Here is a 16,141-nt window from a genome sequence, read left to right on the forward strand (position 1 = left end):
CTGGGTCTGGTAGGATATCTGTATCCTACCTGGGGGGGGGGTTTCCCCATACATTCTCCTTGGGGGGGGGGGGGGGGGGGCGCAACAGAAATGGGAATACAGTGGTGTACCCTGAACTTCAGGGGCCATTATCCTGCCTCCCCTCCTTACCTGGATGGGGGTGGCGTGTAGAAAAGGAGTCCTGACCTTTTCTCTACCTTCAAGGGAGCAATTGTAGCTTCTCCTCCGTTTCCTCAGCCTAGGCAGGTTGTGACTGTGTGCCTGTGTGTTTTTGCCGTCTCCGTGCCTCGCATGGGTTGTCCATAATAGGAATGCATTTATTGTGCGCTGGGAGCGCTCGTTGCCTGCTAGAGGAATGACGTTATTTCCTGTCTCTGGCCAAATGGCAGCGGCATCTCGGGACGCTGTCTTCATGATTTTCAACAACCCTGAGCATTCCTAAAGGCGTATAAAAAATAGAGACCAGGAGGAGCAGGCGCCAACTTCTTATATGCGCTCTGGTGGCTGGCAGACGGGTTAGTTGCACCAACAGCATGGAGTTCAAGGGACCCACAGGGTCCACGGCCACGGAGGAGACCACAGGGGGTGAGTCAGACCGGCCTCCGGAGGTTCTGATGGGGGAGGGTACCCTGACTCTTTCCTCTGGGTGACATGGGATCATCCTAATCTTGTGTCTGTGTATTATGTTTTTCAGGGACACCACTGCCCATAGGGTTGCCAGTCGTCCTGTAAAAACCTCATCCCATTCTAAAAGATGCGGGAATTGCAATGATAAACTGCCTTTGGACCATCCTAAGCCCTTTTGCTTTAGATGTATTCAAAAGCTAATGGGAAAGGAAACTTCTCAAGTTTTGAGAGACTTTCTTACATTCCAGACTAAGATGTTGTCAACACTCAAAGCCTTTGAGTCTTCCCTCAAGTCCAGCGAACCAGAGGCTCATTCCAGTAAGGAAGGTTGTTCCTCCCAGGAGAGCTCAGCCTCTTCCAGGGGATCTAAGAAGCGACCAGAGACTCCGAGGTCTGTCCTTTCTCAGGATTCTGAGGAAGAATTTGAAGCCCCTGATTAGGGATTCATTGATGAGGGTCTTGTAGACGGCCTAGATGAGGAAGGAGGAGAGGATGTCAGGTCTGGTAGGCATATTTTTTTAGCCAATGACATGGAGAACCTCCTTAGAGCTATTTATGCGTCTGAAGAGATACAGGAGCCTACGACTCAAGTATCTGCTCGAGACAAGATGTGTAGAGGTTTAGTTAAGCCCCAATCCAGAGTCATTCCAGTACACTCTGCCCTTAAAATTTTATCCTAAGGGAGTGGAAGGAGCCTGAAAGAAAGCTCTTAAAATATAAGACTTGGAACCGTAGGTGCCCCTTTAAGGAGGAAGATGAGAAGTTTTTTCAAAACTTAGGGTGGCACAGTGGTGTAGTGGGTAGAACTCTTGCCTAGCAGTAAAAAGGTCGCTGGTTGGAATCCCAACCACGTCACTACCTGCCTGGAGTTTGCATGTTCTCCTTGTGCTCGCGTGGGTTTCCTCTGGGTACTCCGGTTTCCTCCCGCACTCCAAAAACGTGCAGGTAGGTTAATTGGCTTCTGTCCAAAATTGGCCCTAGTATAAGAATGGGGACCTTGGATTGTGGGCTCTTTGAGGGTAGGGACTGATGTGAGTGTGCAATGTACAGGGATAGGGACAATTGTAGACACTCAGGTTGAACTGAATGGACTGGTGTCTTTGTTCAACCTTACTATATTAAACGCCTAGATTAGACACCCATTGGCTCAAGTTTCCACAGTCCTGCTTGGTTAACGGGCAATTGCGGGTGCCGGGCACACGCATTGGCTCTCGAGTGACGAGGGCGGGAGCACGCGCCCCCCAGATGGCCGGGAAACCCAGGACGTCATATAACACCCGCCCAGGATGGGAGATCCCTCCTGAGGATGTCGTATGGACATGGGTGGGATGTAAAGTGGTTAAGTCAGGAGCTACACTTTTTGTAGCTGCTGACTTAATAAACAAATGACTGGAAATGACTGAAACTCGGCTTTAAGCCATATAACCATGGCTTAAAAAAAAAGCCATAAAACCCCCCCCTTAAAAACGATAGATATTATCTATCTATCTATGTCTCTCTTATAATTTCAATTTATTTATTCAATGGATGTGGTGCACTGAACGTTCTCTTGGATATTTTGTGCCAGCAATCTAGTCCTTCCCTGGGATTAAAATATAAAAAAATAGAAAGGGATTGCTGCACAAAAAGTAAGGGTTTTTTGATAAAAATTTACATCAAGAATCGGGCATGTTTAGGTAACGTTTCAGGCTCACAATGACGACGCCCTTCATCGTGACCACATACCTGCAGCTGGTTATACACAAGTCCATATACAAGTAGCTTGTAAGAGTGCTAATCAATAAAGTTAGCTGAAATCAATTACATCATGCAAGAAAGACATTCCTCATCAACTATTCAATTGATTACACAGACTTTCAAAGACTTTTGAAGACTAGTGAATTAAATCCTTCTCTACACTATAATATGCTTCATAGAATAGTTCATCTACAGAAAAAGCTCTGGTAAGCTGAGCTGCACTATTCTTTTGGATTAGATGCAATTTGGCTCTGAAGAACACTTTCCATAATTTAAAAAATATATAATTAGTAAATCATTCAGCAACATCAGTATCATCATATATCCTTGACAGCCATTATGTAAAATGGAGACACTTGATTGTTTGCACTTTGCTCACGCTTTTATAAATCCTTCTTATTTTAGCCATTATAGAAATTGTCATACGTGTGTTTTTAATTTTTTTTTTTTTTTTTTTTTTCCCTACCTTTTTACTCTTTAGGAGAAGCTTTAGGTGCTATTGGAGATCCTGAAATGCTTGAACTTCTTAAAGAATATAGTGAAGATCCAGTTCTTGAGGTAAGTCCTTTTTTCAGAAGGTCTAACCGTACTAAACTGACATTTGCAATACTGTAATTTTTTTAATTGTCGCCTTTATAGTTTTAAAAGCATCTGTATGTGGTTTGAGATATTAGAGGTTTATAACAAATTTAATTAGTTGAGAGACGTCTGACCTGACTTTACCTGAACCTATTCTTGATCCAGTGCTGTGTACAGCAGCTCTCCCAACACTGGCCCCCCCTCACTGGGCAGCCATTGTCTCCCACTCCAGTCAGTCAAATCCTGTGACAATGGTGGGGGTCAATAGATGCACAATAAATGAACAATAAATAATGAACAATAAAAAAAAAAAAAATATTTTTAAAGGGCTTTTTCCCCATGTGCTCGCATGCAGAAGCGAACGTATACGTAAGTCCCGCCCACATATGAAAACTGTTCAAACCACACATGTGAGGTATCGCTGCGAACGTTAGAGCGAGAGCAATAATTCTAGCTCTAGGCCCCCCTGTAACTCAAAACATTTAACCAGTAAAAAAAATTTAAATCGTCGCCTTTGAAATAAGCGTGTGAAATTTTGAAGAGTGACATGTTAGGTATCTATTTACTCAGCGTAACTTCATCTTTCACATTATGCAAAAATTGGGGTAACTTTACTGTTGTTTTTTTTTTTTTTTTTAGCACAAAACTGTTTTTTTTCCAAAAAAAAGCATTCGAAAAATTGCTGCGCAAATACCGTGCAAGATAAAAAGTTGCAACGACCACCATTGTATTCTCCAGGGTGTTTGCTAAAAAAACATATATAATGTTTTGGGATTCTATGTAATTTTCTAGCAAATAAATGATGATTTTTACATGTAGGAGAGAAATGTCAGAATTGTCCTGGGTGCTCCAGAACGCCTGATGGCGCTCCCTGCATGTTAGGCCTCTGTATGTGGCCACACTGTGTAAAAGTCCCACACATGTGGTATTGCCGTACTCGGGAGTAATAGCAGAATGTGTTTTGGGGTGTAATTTGTGGTATGCATATGCTGTGTGTGAGAAATAAACTGATAATATGACAATTTTGTGAAAAAAAAGTAAAAAAAAATCTTGATTTTGCTAAGAATTGTGGGAAAAAATGACAACTTCAAAAAACTCATCATGCCTCTTACTAAATACATTGGAATGTCTTCTTTCCAAAAAGGGGTCATTTGGGGGGTATTTGTACTTTTCTGGCATGTTAGGGTCTCAAGAATTGAAATGGTACTTCAGGTGTGATCAATTTTCAGATATTGGCACCATAGCTTGTGGACTCTATAACTTTCACAAAGACCAAATAATATCCACCAATTTGTACTTATTTTTACCTAAGATATGTAGTAGTATACATTTTGGCCAAAATTTATGAAGAAAAAATTACTAATCTGCTACATTTTATAACAGAAACAAAGAGAAATTCATTTTTTTTACAGAATTTTCTGTATTTTTTTTCTTATAGCACAAAAAATAAAAAACCCAGCAGTGATTAAATACCACCAAAAGAAAGCTCTATTTGTGTGAAAAAAAGGAAAAAAACTTCATATAGTTCCAGTGTTGCATGACTGAGTAATTCAAAATGTGAGAGCACCGAAAGCTGAAAATTGGTCTGGTTATTAAGGGTGTTTAAGTGCTCAGTGGTCAAGTGGTTAAGCAAATGTTGTCATGGCTAAAGTGTCCACCAGGGGCTGTCAAGAGCAGGTACCTATTGGATAAAAATGAAAAAATTTGCACTAATGGAAAAAAAAAAATAAAAAAAATTATATGAGAAGACCACAGCAGCTGCTACAAAGGTACTAAAACCTTAAACGTAAGAAATGGATATGCAGAATTTAACAGCGCTAGTGGAATGTGTTAAATTTGAACACAATTTAAAGTGCAACGTGAAATAAACAAATGCTAAATATTGAATAAAAATACAAAAAGTATAATTAAAGTGCCAAGTGCTCGCAACAGTAATTCAAGTATCCAGCTTAAAGACAGAGAACACACTCAAGGAATTCACTCTCCTCTCGTGATCCCACTCACCAGCGCTGATGGACCCTCAGCTTTGCAGTCCAGGGATCAAAAACTTAATGGAGTCAGTTTATAGATCCAAGGTCAGAGGGGGCCCCCACAAACAGTTTGCATACGGACCAACGAGGATGATAATTAACAATGGTATAATTTGATATTCATATTCTGTGCTGACACACCTCAAAACAGCCTACAGCTTTGTAGAGAACATCTGCTGCTTGTTGTAAATCACCTTTTCATGCGGTTTCACTTGATCCTCTGTCCCTCCAGGCCTGAGGCTGGACAACACACAGGCTGTTACTCACACTACAGACATGAGGTTTGAAGAAATCGCACCCTTATGTCTCCCTTGCCACTGATCCAAGCAGAAATGGCACAGAAGATCAAGTGAAAGTGCATGAAAGGTGATTTACAACAAGCAGCAGGTTTTTCCAAAGCACCATGCAAAAAAACTCCGGGCTGGTTTTACTTTCCATGGTGAAAGGCTGTTCGGGGATGATTTGGACAAATATATCCCAAAAAATATCAAGAGGAAAAAAAAACCTTTTGCCACTTAAGAAAAGAGTAAACGTCCCTCATTTAAACTGGGCCAGGGGCATCAGCCTCCAGGCAGTCGCAACTGCCCCCGCTGTCAAGGACAAAATAAATCCCGGGGCAGTAATCCTACAAAACAGAGTACTAAAGCTTCTTTATGAAGGGGCGCCCCCACTCGCTCGAGTGGGGGGGGGGGGACTTCTGCAGTTCTTAAGGTTCTGGCAGGAAGAGTATCGAGACAGATGGGTGGTCTCCACAATCGCTCTAGGTTACAAACTAGAGTTCTGAGAGTTCCTGTCTCTGCTTCTTCAGGTCAAACATCCCCAAAGATCCAGAGTCTTTTTTAAGCATTAGATCAACTTTTGTCTAAAAAGTGATCATGGTGGTCCCCATGGAAGAGCAGAGGTTGGGGGTTTTATTCAAACCTTTTCACGGTGCCAAAACCAAATGGAGATGTCATACCTATTCTAGATCTCAAAGATCAAAACCGATTCCTGAATACCCGCTCTTTTCGCATTGAATCAATTCGATCAGTTGTGTCTATCCTACAAGGAGGGGAACTTCTGGCGTCAATCGACATCAAGGATGCATACCTGCATGTGGCCATTTTCCCTGCTCACCAGAAATATCTAAGTTTCAAGGTAGAAAAACTACATTTTCAATTTGTAGCTCTGCCTTTCGGTCTAGCTACTGCACCTCGGGTGTTTACAACAGTTCTGGCTCCTCCTCTCGCCAAATTAATGGCTCACGGTATAACGACTTATAGCATACCTAGACGACCTGCTCTTGATAGACCAGTCGGTAGCCTGATTAGACCTAAGCATAGTCACCACAGTCGACTACCTTGAATACCTAGGTTGGATCCTCAACCTAGAGAAATTTTCTTTAAAACCATTAAAAAGACTAGAGTACTTGGGTCTGATCATAGATACAGCTCAGAAAAGGGTGGTTTTGCCCCAGGCAAAGATCAGCTCCATAAAGAAGCCGATTCAGTGGTCAGGGCAAAGAAGGATCATTCTTTTCAACTTTGCATGAGGTTCCTGGGAAATATGGTGGCTTCATTCGAAGCTGTTCCCTATGCTCAGTTTCGTTTAAACTCTCCTGTCAGAACAGGGATCTGTCTGTTTACATTGACAGATCCTTGTCCTGGCTCTTGGTGTCCAGCAGGCATGCACAGCAGGTCCCCTGCTGTACAGCGGGCGCATGCCTGTTATGGCTCTTTAATGGAGTCTTTGAACACTTCCTCCTTCCTATAGATCAGCACCAGTGGGTTAAAAATGAAAGAGGAATTTTTTTTATATATATTATACTATACTATATTTTGTCTGGTCCTGTCCACACCTGAGCAGTGCAGACTTGTGCACTTCTGCCCCCAGTTCCAAAACGTGTTAGTGCGCAATGTGCTTGGGTGGCGTTCATTGTTAATAGCACGCTAAATGTTATCAGACATGCATTTTGCTGCTTGTCTTGTCATGTGACAAATGCGCTACAAACGCGCTTTGAAAAAATACTTCATGCCCAAAAAGGTCCAGTTTTGCATCACGTCGCTTTTTTAGTTATTGCATTTTTGAGGCTTATTTATTCATTCCAACACACACACACAGATTTTGGTGCTTTTTTTAATTTTTTTTTATAAACTCCCTATTTACACTTTTTGCATTTTCAGGAATCTGCAGAAACGCATTTTCTCCAATCATCTTCCAGGGCAGCATCTGAGAGAGGCTCCTCCTTCCTGCAACAGAAAACACACTAGTCCACCATTAGAAATTTTTAGTATTATCTGTGTGCCTCTGTTTTGCTTTTCCTCTGGACCCACTGCAAACGTTTATTATTTTTTCCAGTCTCTATGCTTTCTGCAGGGGACTCCCTGACCAGCATCCCTTTCGGTCCTTGGAAGGGCAAGCAGGGCTAGCAAAAGTGACAATCCTCCAACTGTGGGAGTAAGGCTACAAGCTTTTTTTTTTTTTTTTTTTTTTTTTTTTTTTTTCCCACAGTGGAAAATGGCAATTATCAGTCTGTTTTATTCTCAAAACATTATTAGAGGGATACAAAGTTCTATCAACTCCCACCAATTTCAGGCTCCCCAAGATCTAGAGAAATCTCTATCAATGACATCCATCTTACAGGGTTTTTTCCAAGAAAGGGTGATGATAACGGTTCCCCCCTAAAGAGGAAGGGCAGGGGTGCTATTCCTAGTAAGGAAACCTTCAGGGAAGTTCAGATTGATTTTGAACCTGAAGATTCTAAACCGATCAATCAGGTAGAAGACGTTCAGGATGGACACAATTTTTTCAGTGAAGGGTCTCCTGACCCCAGGCTGTTTCTTGGCATTCATAGACCTGAAGGATGCGTATCTCCATGTGCTTATAGCACCAGTATCGCAGAAATGCCTAAGGTTTGCGGCCCACATGGGAGACTCAATCTCGCATCTTCAGTTCAGAGCCCTTCCTTTTCGGGCTGCCCTCATCGAAAATATTCACAAAAATTATAGCAGAGGCCTTCGCTCCCCTCAGAGTAAAAGGAATATTGATTGTGCCATATCTAGATGACCTCCTGCCATTTGACAAAACAAGGGATCTATTAGAGAAAGATCTGAAGGGGGCAAAGCGACACTTGGAAGGTCTCGGCTGGATCATAAACGAGGAGAAGTCAAACGTGATCCTGTCTCAGACTATACATTTTCTGGGATATACAATCGATTCCGTACGGGAAAGATTTTTTCTCCCAGAGGAAAAAATAGAGAAGGTCCAAAATGCGGTAAAAAAGACCCAGACAAACGTGCCAATCTCGATCAGGGCAGCTATGTCAGTATTAGGACTCCCCACAGCTTCAATACCAGTGGTACAATGGGCACGTCTCCATGCAAGGGATCTCCAACAGGCAATTCTGTGGAATTGGTCCTATGGAGAGTCTGGAGAAATTAATCAGAATGCCCCCTTGGATTCAGAGGAAGCTCTGGTGGTGGAGTTGTCTCCCAAACTTGGACAAGGGCCTTCTCTGGTGATATCCCGTAGAAAGGAAGTTAAGACGCAAGCTCTTGGGTTTGGGGCGCCCATCTGGAAGGGCAGATGGCTCAAGGGACAAGGACAAAGAAGCAAGCCAAGAGATCCTCCAATTGTAGGGAGTTAGGGGCCATTCTTCTTGGACTATGGGCCTTCAGGGATCTTGTCCAAGGTCACCATGTTCAAGTGTTGTCCAACGCCACAGCAGTAGCATATATGACAAGGCAAGGAGGTATGAGAAGCACAGTGTTACTGGCCTTGGCCCTTCAGATTCTGTCCTGGGCAGAAAACAACTTGATGCCCCTAACAGCGGTGCACCTAAAGGGAGATCTGAATCTAGTAGCAGATTTCTGAGCGGAGAAAGGATACTAGAATCAGAATGGAATCTGAACTCGGAGATATTCCAGAAACGAATAGAAAGATGGGGAACTCCTAATTTTTTTCTCATTCCCGAACCAACACAAAGGTGGGGTCCTATTTTTCACTAAACGGGCAAGATCAAGCAAGCGGATTGGATGCACTAGCACAGCCGTGGAGATTCTGCTTGTGCTACTCCTCTCCCCCTTTTTTTTCAATGAATCCTGTTGGTACTGAAGAAACTTCAAAGAGAGACCACAAGTATGATTCTAGTGGCTCCCTTTTGGCCCCAAAAGGGGCTGGTTTTCAACTGTGCAGAGGATGGCAGTGGAACCTCTTTGGGTACTTCCACTGCGGAAAGGTCCCCTGACTCGGGGGCCCCTTCAACATCCCAATATGGAGCACCTCAACTTGACACGCTGGTTACTGAGGAGCAGATCCTAAAAAATAAAGGCTTGTCAAACTGGTCTCAACCCTTTTTAAGTAGCTGAAAAAAGTTACCAGAGCAATTTATTTTATGGAAGCGTTTTAATTCCTGGTGCACAAGGAATGAGGGAATGGAGATGGGGTTGGCTGCTAGTACCCTGACGGTCCAAGTGGCTGCCTTATCGATCTCAGGAGCCGCTTATTTGATTTTTTATTTATTTTTTTATTTATTTATTTTTTTAAGGTATTGGCCAGAGCTAGGCTAATACATAAATTTTTTCACAAAATGGGACATGACATATTGGTATTACATGGTTTGATTAAAAAAACCTTTTGAACCCCGGGAGGAAGCGACAATCAAATTTTGGTTGCTCAAACTAGTTCTTTTAGTGGCAGTTACATCAGCTAGGAGGGTGTGCGAGTTGCAAGCACTGTCTATAGTAAAACATTTCTGTTCTGTTTTCAGACCGGTTAGTGCTAAAAAGTGACCCAGGTTTTCTGCCAAAAGTTCCAACGTTTCATAGGGCACAAGAAATCATTCTCCTTACCTTTTTGTCTTACACCATCTAGCTCTAGGGAGAAGTCTTTCCATAGCCTGGACGGGAGAAGGTGTTTACTGCATTATCTAGAAGTCGCAAGAGAATTCAGAAAATCAAATTCACTCTTTTCTGTTTTCAGGACCACGTAAAGAGTACAGTGCTTCTAAAAACACTGTAGGTAGATGACATTAAAATAACAAACCCAAAATAGGTTCAAGCAGCGCTTGTATAAAATAATCCACAATATGAGCAACTATTTCAACAAATGTCCATTCTGTATAGTCTGTACACTGTGTAACTAGAGATATATATATATATATATATATATATATATATAAAACGCCTATATCAAAAATGGGAATTGCACTCAAATACTGTTGAGATAAAACTGTCCTTTTTTTAGTTCATAAAAATGGAGACTGCTGTCATCAACAGAAACCACCTTGGCACGTGCACAGGTAAACAAGGGGGGTATGTGGAAGAGGACCCCACTTGGTATAATCCTTACCGCAAAAGAGATCTATTTTGGCATGTAAATGCACAATCAGTAGAACGGCTTAACAGGTATCTTCTTTTCCCTGTCCTCCTCTGTGCTGATCACTCGGGCATCATTCAGATATCCCCGCACAAAGTCAAGGACGTCATATGGAATTGGTTAAAATGCATTTGATTGTTTTAACACAAAGTTGTCCATTTATACAATATTTCTAACACATAGCATATACATACGAAAAATGACATCCCAAAGTAGATTCTCCTATTTCTGAATACGGCGATATCACATGGGTGAGACTTCCACAGCCTGGTCACATACAGAGTCCGAGTACAGCTGAGCATGGCTGGATATCGCGGAGTATTGCAGAGTATGGTTGGGTATTGCAGAGTATGGTGAATGGATCCATGGATGTGACTGCAGTGTTTGCTGGTAAAGTGGGTGGAGCTATGTTCTCTCCAGGTGCTGTCCTAAAAGACTCGTAGAAATACCGTTAAGTCTAAGGTTTTTTTCCCCTTTTTTTATTAGTGGTAACATATCCTGTGTTCTGACCTGAATAATAGCAGCAGGAGGAAAAGCAACAGAACACTGAGCTTCCCAGTTAATGGCTGTGCAGGGGGGTCAGGACAAGTCGCATCATTGGAGGCGAGCAAGCTGCGTTCCCACCACAGCTTGAGAACTGACCACCGTGTTTTCTCCTGCCTAATGTGGTCAGTTTTTAATAGGAAATCAGAGGGACTGGTAGGAACACCAGGGTTTTTCACATAAAGGAAGCAATACAAAGAGAATGGAATACTTTTTCATGTAAGTACATGGTACAGTAGGCACATATCAGGAATTTGAAATGTTGGGTATACCTACCTACTGTAATCTTTTCACCTTGATCATTGTGAGTAGGTGTGCATTCACACATTTTCCCCTTTTTAATATGGTTTGTTCTGTCTCACAAATCTTGTATTGCTTTCTTTCAATTGTGATCACTAAATGTCATTGTAAAGATAAGTATATCTGGTGTGGACTAAGCCTAAATGCACAATATAGAACTGGAAACGAACAGGTAAAAACATCAGAAATTGTTAACGGAACATCTTCTCCCCCGCTGAAGCAAATCTGACCATGCCTTATTTTATTTTTTTTACCCTCAGGATCAACGAAGTATAGGATTCTGGAGTGTGTGTGTGTTTACATATAGATATGATGTATTAAAAAAAAATATATAATATTTATTTCTATTGGTTGCACTATTTGGGACTGTGGGGTTCCCCCCCCCCCCATCTATGTAAATACTAGGCTCATCATTTACACCGTGTAATCAGTGTCATTTTACAGGTAAATATAATTTGTTTTACTCTCCAGGTAGCAGAAACGTGTCAACTGGCTATACGCAGGATAGAGTGGCTTCAAGACCATCCTGATGGCTCTGATGATAATCCCTACCTTTCAGTAGACCCTGCGCCCCCCTCTACAGAAAGAGATATTTCTTCTCTACGTGATGCACTTTTGAATGACACGTTGCCACTCTTTGAACGGTATCGTGCAATGTTCGCACTTCGCAATATTGGTGGCCAAGAGGCAGTCCTGGCTTTGACAGATGGTAAGTGTTGCATACAAAAAGTGTATTATTTAGGTCTGAAACAACTAATCGATTTTATGAAATTAATTACTATTTTCATAATTGATTAATTGGCCGGTAACATAATGGGGTTAAAATTGCTAAAAGTAACCCTTTTATAGTTCAGGGGACACAGAGCCATAGTACTTACTATGTGGGTTATAGGGCCACTATATATACTATTAGAGGTTGAATCTGGTAAATATCACTCGGATCAATTTTTTTATTTAAAATAAAAATCTTTCTTCAACTACATAGTTTCGAGTAAGCTGGCTTGGAAGTAGAATAAATCATCAAATGAACTGAATGCAAATCAGAATTTAAGAATGTAGCTAAAGGGAGTTTGGGCTTACAAATATGCCTTGCAGAAAACTAGAGGCGAGTGGGACAACTGCCTAATTATTTGATGATGCAAGATCATGGTACAAAAATAAACATTCCCCTCAGCTAAGAGGGTAAAGGAGAATACAGGGTTCAGTTCAGTTGTACACATAAAGAATGGGTGACTTCACACCACTGTAAACTTGCACACTCTATAAAGTGGACTGCTAGCAATAGAACAAACCCACATTGCAGGACACTAATATATAGTAAGACCATAGCCATCCCTCCATGCACCCAACTAAGGAACTATAGGGGAAAAAGGCAGCAACAACTCTGTCCTTACTATGGGAGTCGAAAAGGAAAAGCAAAGCAACTGGGATTCGACAGTGGGAAGAACTTTGCAAATTTTGTCCTCTTCCTTTAAGGCAGCAATCTGTCTGAGCTGTAATGGAGACTATAACTAGGGCTGTAACTAGTAATATTTTTCATAATCAATTTAGTTGGCCGATTATTGTTTCGATTAATAACCTTACAAAAAAAAAGTGTGGTGTATAATTTAATGCATAAAGTTTAAAAAAGGCAATTTATTTCTAAATATCTCTATACGCAGCGGTAAATATAAATAACCAACTATATGGTTAGGGAGTAAAATCTTTAATCCACTGAGAATGACAGGCAGAAGAAAGATACTGTTTATACTATATACCTTGTGGATAACCAGATAGGGCGATTTGCAAGACAAGGCCGCCAACTCGGAAACCCTCCTGGAAGATGTAATAGCCACTAGAAAGACAACTTTCTGGGAAAAGGGTCAACAAGGGAATTTCCCTGATGTTCTCAAACGGCGGTTTCTGAAGCGCCGATAGCACCAGGTTCATATCCCACAGAGGTAGGAATGGGCGAACCGGAGGGACTAAATGCCGAACCCCTTGCACAAACGTGTTTACCAAGAAGTGAGACACCAAGGGGCATTGGAAAAAAGACAGCCAAGGCTGATATCAGTCCCTTGATAGGGCTTAAGTCAAGTTTCTAAACCAATCCACGCTCTAAAAACAGCAAGATCCTGGATGTCGAATAGGTGCGCGGATGCCACCCCATCTCCTCACACATGAAGATATAGGCCTTCCATGTACGATGGTAAATCTTCAGAGAAGATTTCCGTTCCATCAGCATAGTGGAAATTACCAAGTCTGACAGACCTCTGTCCTTTAGCACCTGGCTTTCAACAGCCATGCCGTTAAAACCAGCGATGGTAAAGCAGGATGGAGCATTGGACCTTGCGATAGGAGATCTTCTCGCATCAGCAACCGCAAAGGAGCATCCTCCACCCGGCGTACTAGGTCTGCGTACCAAGGATGCCGAGGCCAATCTGAGGCAATCCATATGACTGGAATCCCCTCGGCCTACACTCGACGTGGTAACAGTTTGAGTGGAGGAAAGGCATAAATCAGCTGGTACTGCCCCATGGAGCCACCAGCGTCCAGGGGTCTCTTGTCCTGGACACAAACCTCTGTATCTTTTCAATTGAGCAGAGAGGCCAAGGGATCCACATCTGGTGTGCCCCACAGCAGGCAAAGAAGCCTGAATACCTCCGGATGCAATGACCATTCTCCTGGGTCCAGCATCTGGCGACTTGGGTAGTCCACCTTCCAGTTTTCTACAACCGGGATGTATATGGCCGACAGGGCCGGCACGTGTCGTTCTGCCTACGGAGAATGTGAGCGACCTCGTGCTGCGGCTGAGCTCCTTGTTGACATATGCCACCACCATGGCGCGGTTTGACTGGATCCTGATCAAAGCCCCTGTAGCCTCGTTGACCACGTGGAGAGGCATAGCCTGATCACCCGAAGTTCAAGCACATTGATCGGCAATTGGGTTTCCTCCTGTGACCAGAGGCCCTCGGTCGACTGCACCCCCATCACTCCACCCCAGCAGGTCAGGTTGGCATCGGTTGTGATCACCGTCCAAAGGAGAGGAAGGAACGACCTCCCGGACCGAAAGGTCGGAGTCCTCAGCCACCAGAGAAGAGAATCCCTGAGCAACTGGCTCACCCGAATCCGATCTAGGAATAACAGATTTGTCCCATTTAGACAGGATCTCCTTCTGCAAGACTTGGTTGTGAAATTGGGCATACGGTATCGCCTCGAAGGAGGCTACCATGAGGCCCAGAACTTGCATGCAAAAGCGCAGAGATGTCCACCTGCGGTTCAACAACAACCTCACCGCGGCTCGGCGAGTCTGCAGTTTGTTCCGAAGGGAGAGAAACTCGCTTCCACGTAGTCCAGTAGTAAGCCCAGGTACTCCGTACGCTAAGTCGGCACCAACACCGACTTCTTTAGGTTCAGCACCCAACCAAACTCCTGTAGAGTCTGCATGGTGATCGCCACATCCTCCCTTAATTCTGAGGCGGAAGCTGCTCTGAGAAGGAGGAGGTTGTCTAGGTAACCCACGATTTGTGATCCCACGTTGCCGAAACAGCACCAGAATTGGAGCTAGACCCTGGGTACTGACGCCAGGCCAAAAGGGAGAGCCACAAACGGGTAGTGCTCTTCCCCGATAAATCGCAGAAACCTCTGATGCCTGAGGCATATGGGTTAATGTAAGTACGCGTCCTGGAAATCCAGAGATGCCAGGAAGTCCCCCTGATGGAGTGCAGCGAACTGATTCCATCCTGAAACTTTTACAAAGCAGTTGAGGGCTTTTAAGTCCAGGATTGGGCATACCCCTTCCTTTTTTGGGGACTACAGATTAGAGTAGAATCCCTGAAACCTTTCCAGCTTCAGAACAGGCACTATCACCCTGTGTATGAGCAGGTCCTTCACTGCCCCTAACAGGGCTTCCCAGCGAGCCTGGAGTAAAGATATGCTGGAGAGAAAAAAAGTTTGGACAAGAGAAACTCTTGCAGCCCAGTGAAAACCAGTTTGCAGACCCATTAGTCCTACAGCAGCGAGGTCCACCGAGCTGCAAACTCCCGAAGGCGTGCCCCCACCCCCCCCCCCCCCCCCCCCCACACACACACACACACGCATGTGTCGGGCAGGGGCAAACCTTCATGCGGTAGCTTTTTTTTTTTTTTTTTTTTTTTTTTTTTTTTTTTTTTTTTTTCTTCTTGCAGGCTTGTTGGGCTTGTGAAACCGGGGACGCTTTTGTTTATCAGTAGACGCTCTGTCAGACTGGGAGCACTTACCTGTCGTCCTGGACGGGTGAAAAAGCAGTTTGAGCGGAAAAGGAGGGCCCTTGCTTACGGTGTGGCTCCTTACTCTTCTTGGACTGTGGGAGTAACGTGCTCTTCCCACTTGTAACATTCTTAATAATGTTGTCCAGGGAAGCTCCAAATAGCCCCTCACCAAGGAAGGGTAAATCCGCCAGGGTTTTTTTAGATGCTTGGTCTGCAGACCAGCATTTTAGCCAAATCAGGCGCTGTAGCACCACTGCGGATACCGATGCTCTAGAGAGCAGGGGGGGGGGGGGAACTGTATCCAGGGCCGCATCAGAAATACTTAAGGCCGTGCGCCAACTGGTCTAGTTCTATGCAGACTGGGGGAGACTGTTGCTTCTCCAATTCATGGTGAAATAACTTTGCCCGCTCAGTAAGCGTCTGCGACACCAAGGCCGTGGCCAGTACAGGTCGTAATGCTGACCCCACTACCTTAAACATGGACCGGGCCACTGCCTCGGCTCTCTACCGGAATCATGCTAACTTTATTCAGCCTGGATACCAGGGGGTCAATGACCAGAGGCTCTCCTCAAAGGGGTAACACACCGCCATTCTTCTTGGGACTGAAAAGGCCCGTTGTGGGCTTCCCCATTCCTTGTAGATGAACTTAAAATAAGTCAAATACGGAAAACTCCTTAGGTGTACGGGTCGGTTTATGGGAACCAAAAGGGACTGACACCTCAGCAGAAGATCCTGTTGCAT

At 43.6% G+C, this 16,141-nt stretch overlaps 1 protein-coding gene across 2 annotated transcripts in view; it reads left to right on the forward strand.

The window, feature by feature from the left end:
- The window catches only part of DOHH (deoxyhypusine hydroxylase), a 136,300-nt gene that overhangs the window by 16,109 nt on the left and 104,050 nt on the right, over window positions 1–16,141 (forward strand). For both annotated transcript variants that reach the window (XM_077475826.1, XM_077475827.1), the window contains exons 2-3: window positions 2,846–2,922; window positions 11,643–11,880. In XM_077475826.1, the coding sequence (XP_077331952.1) occupies window positions 2,846–2,922; window positions 11,643–11,880 (315 nt within the window). The remainder of the gene's footprint in view (window positions 1–2,845; window positions 2,923–11,642; window positions 11,881–16,141) is intronic.

Source organism: Lithobates pipiens, unplaced genomic scaffold, assembly GCF_037356315.1.
Source record: "Lithobates pipiens isolate NorthernLeopardFrog02 unplaced genomic scaffold, aLitPip1_a1.2 Scaffold_13, whole genome shotgun sequence".
Taxonomy (NCBI): Eukaryota; Metazoa; Chordata; class Amphibia; order Anura; family Ranidae; genus Lithobates; species Lithobates pipiens.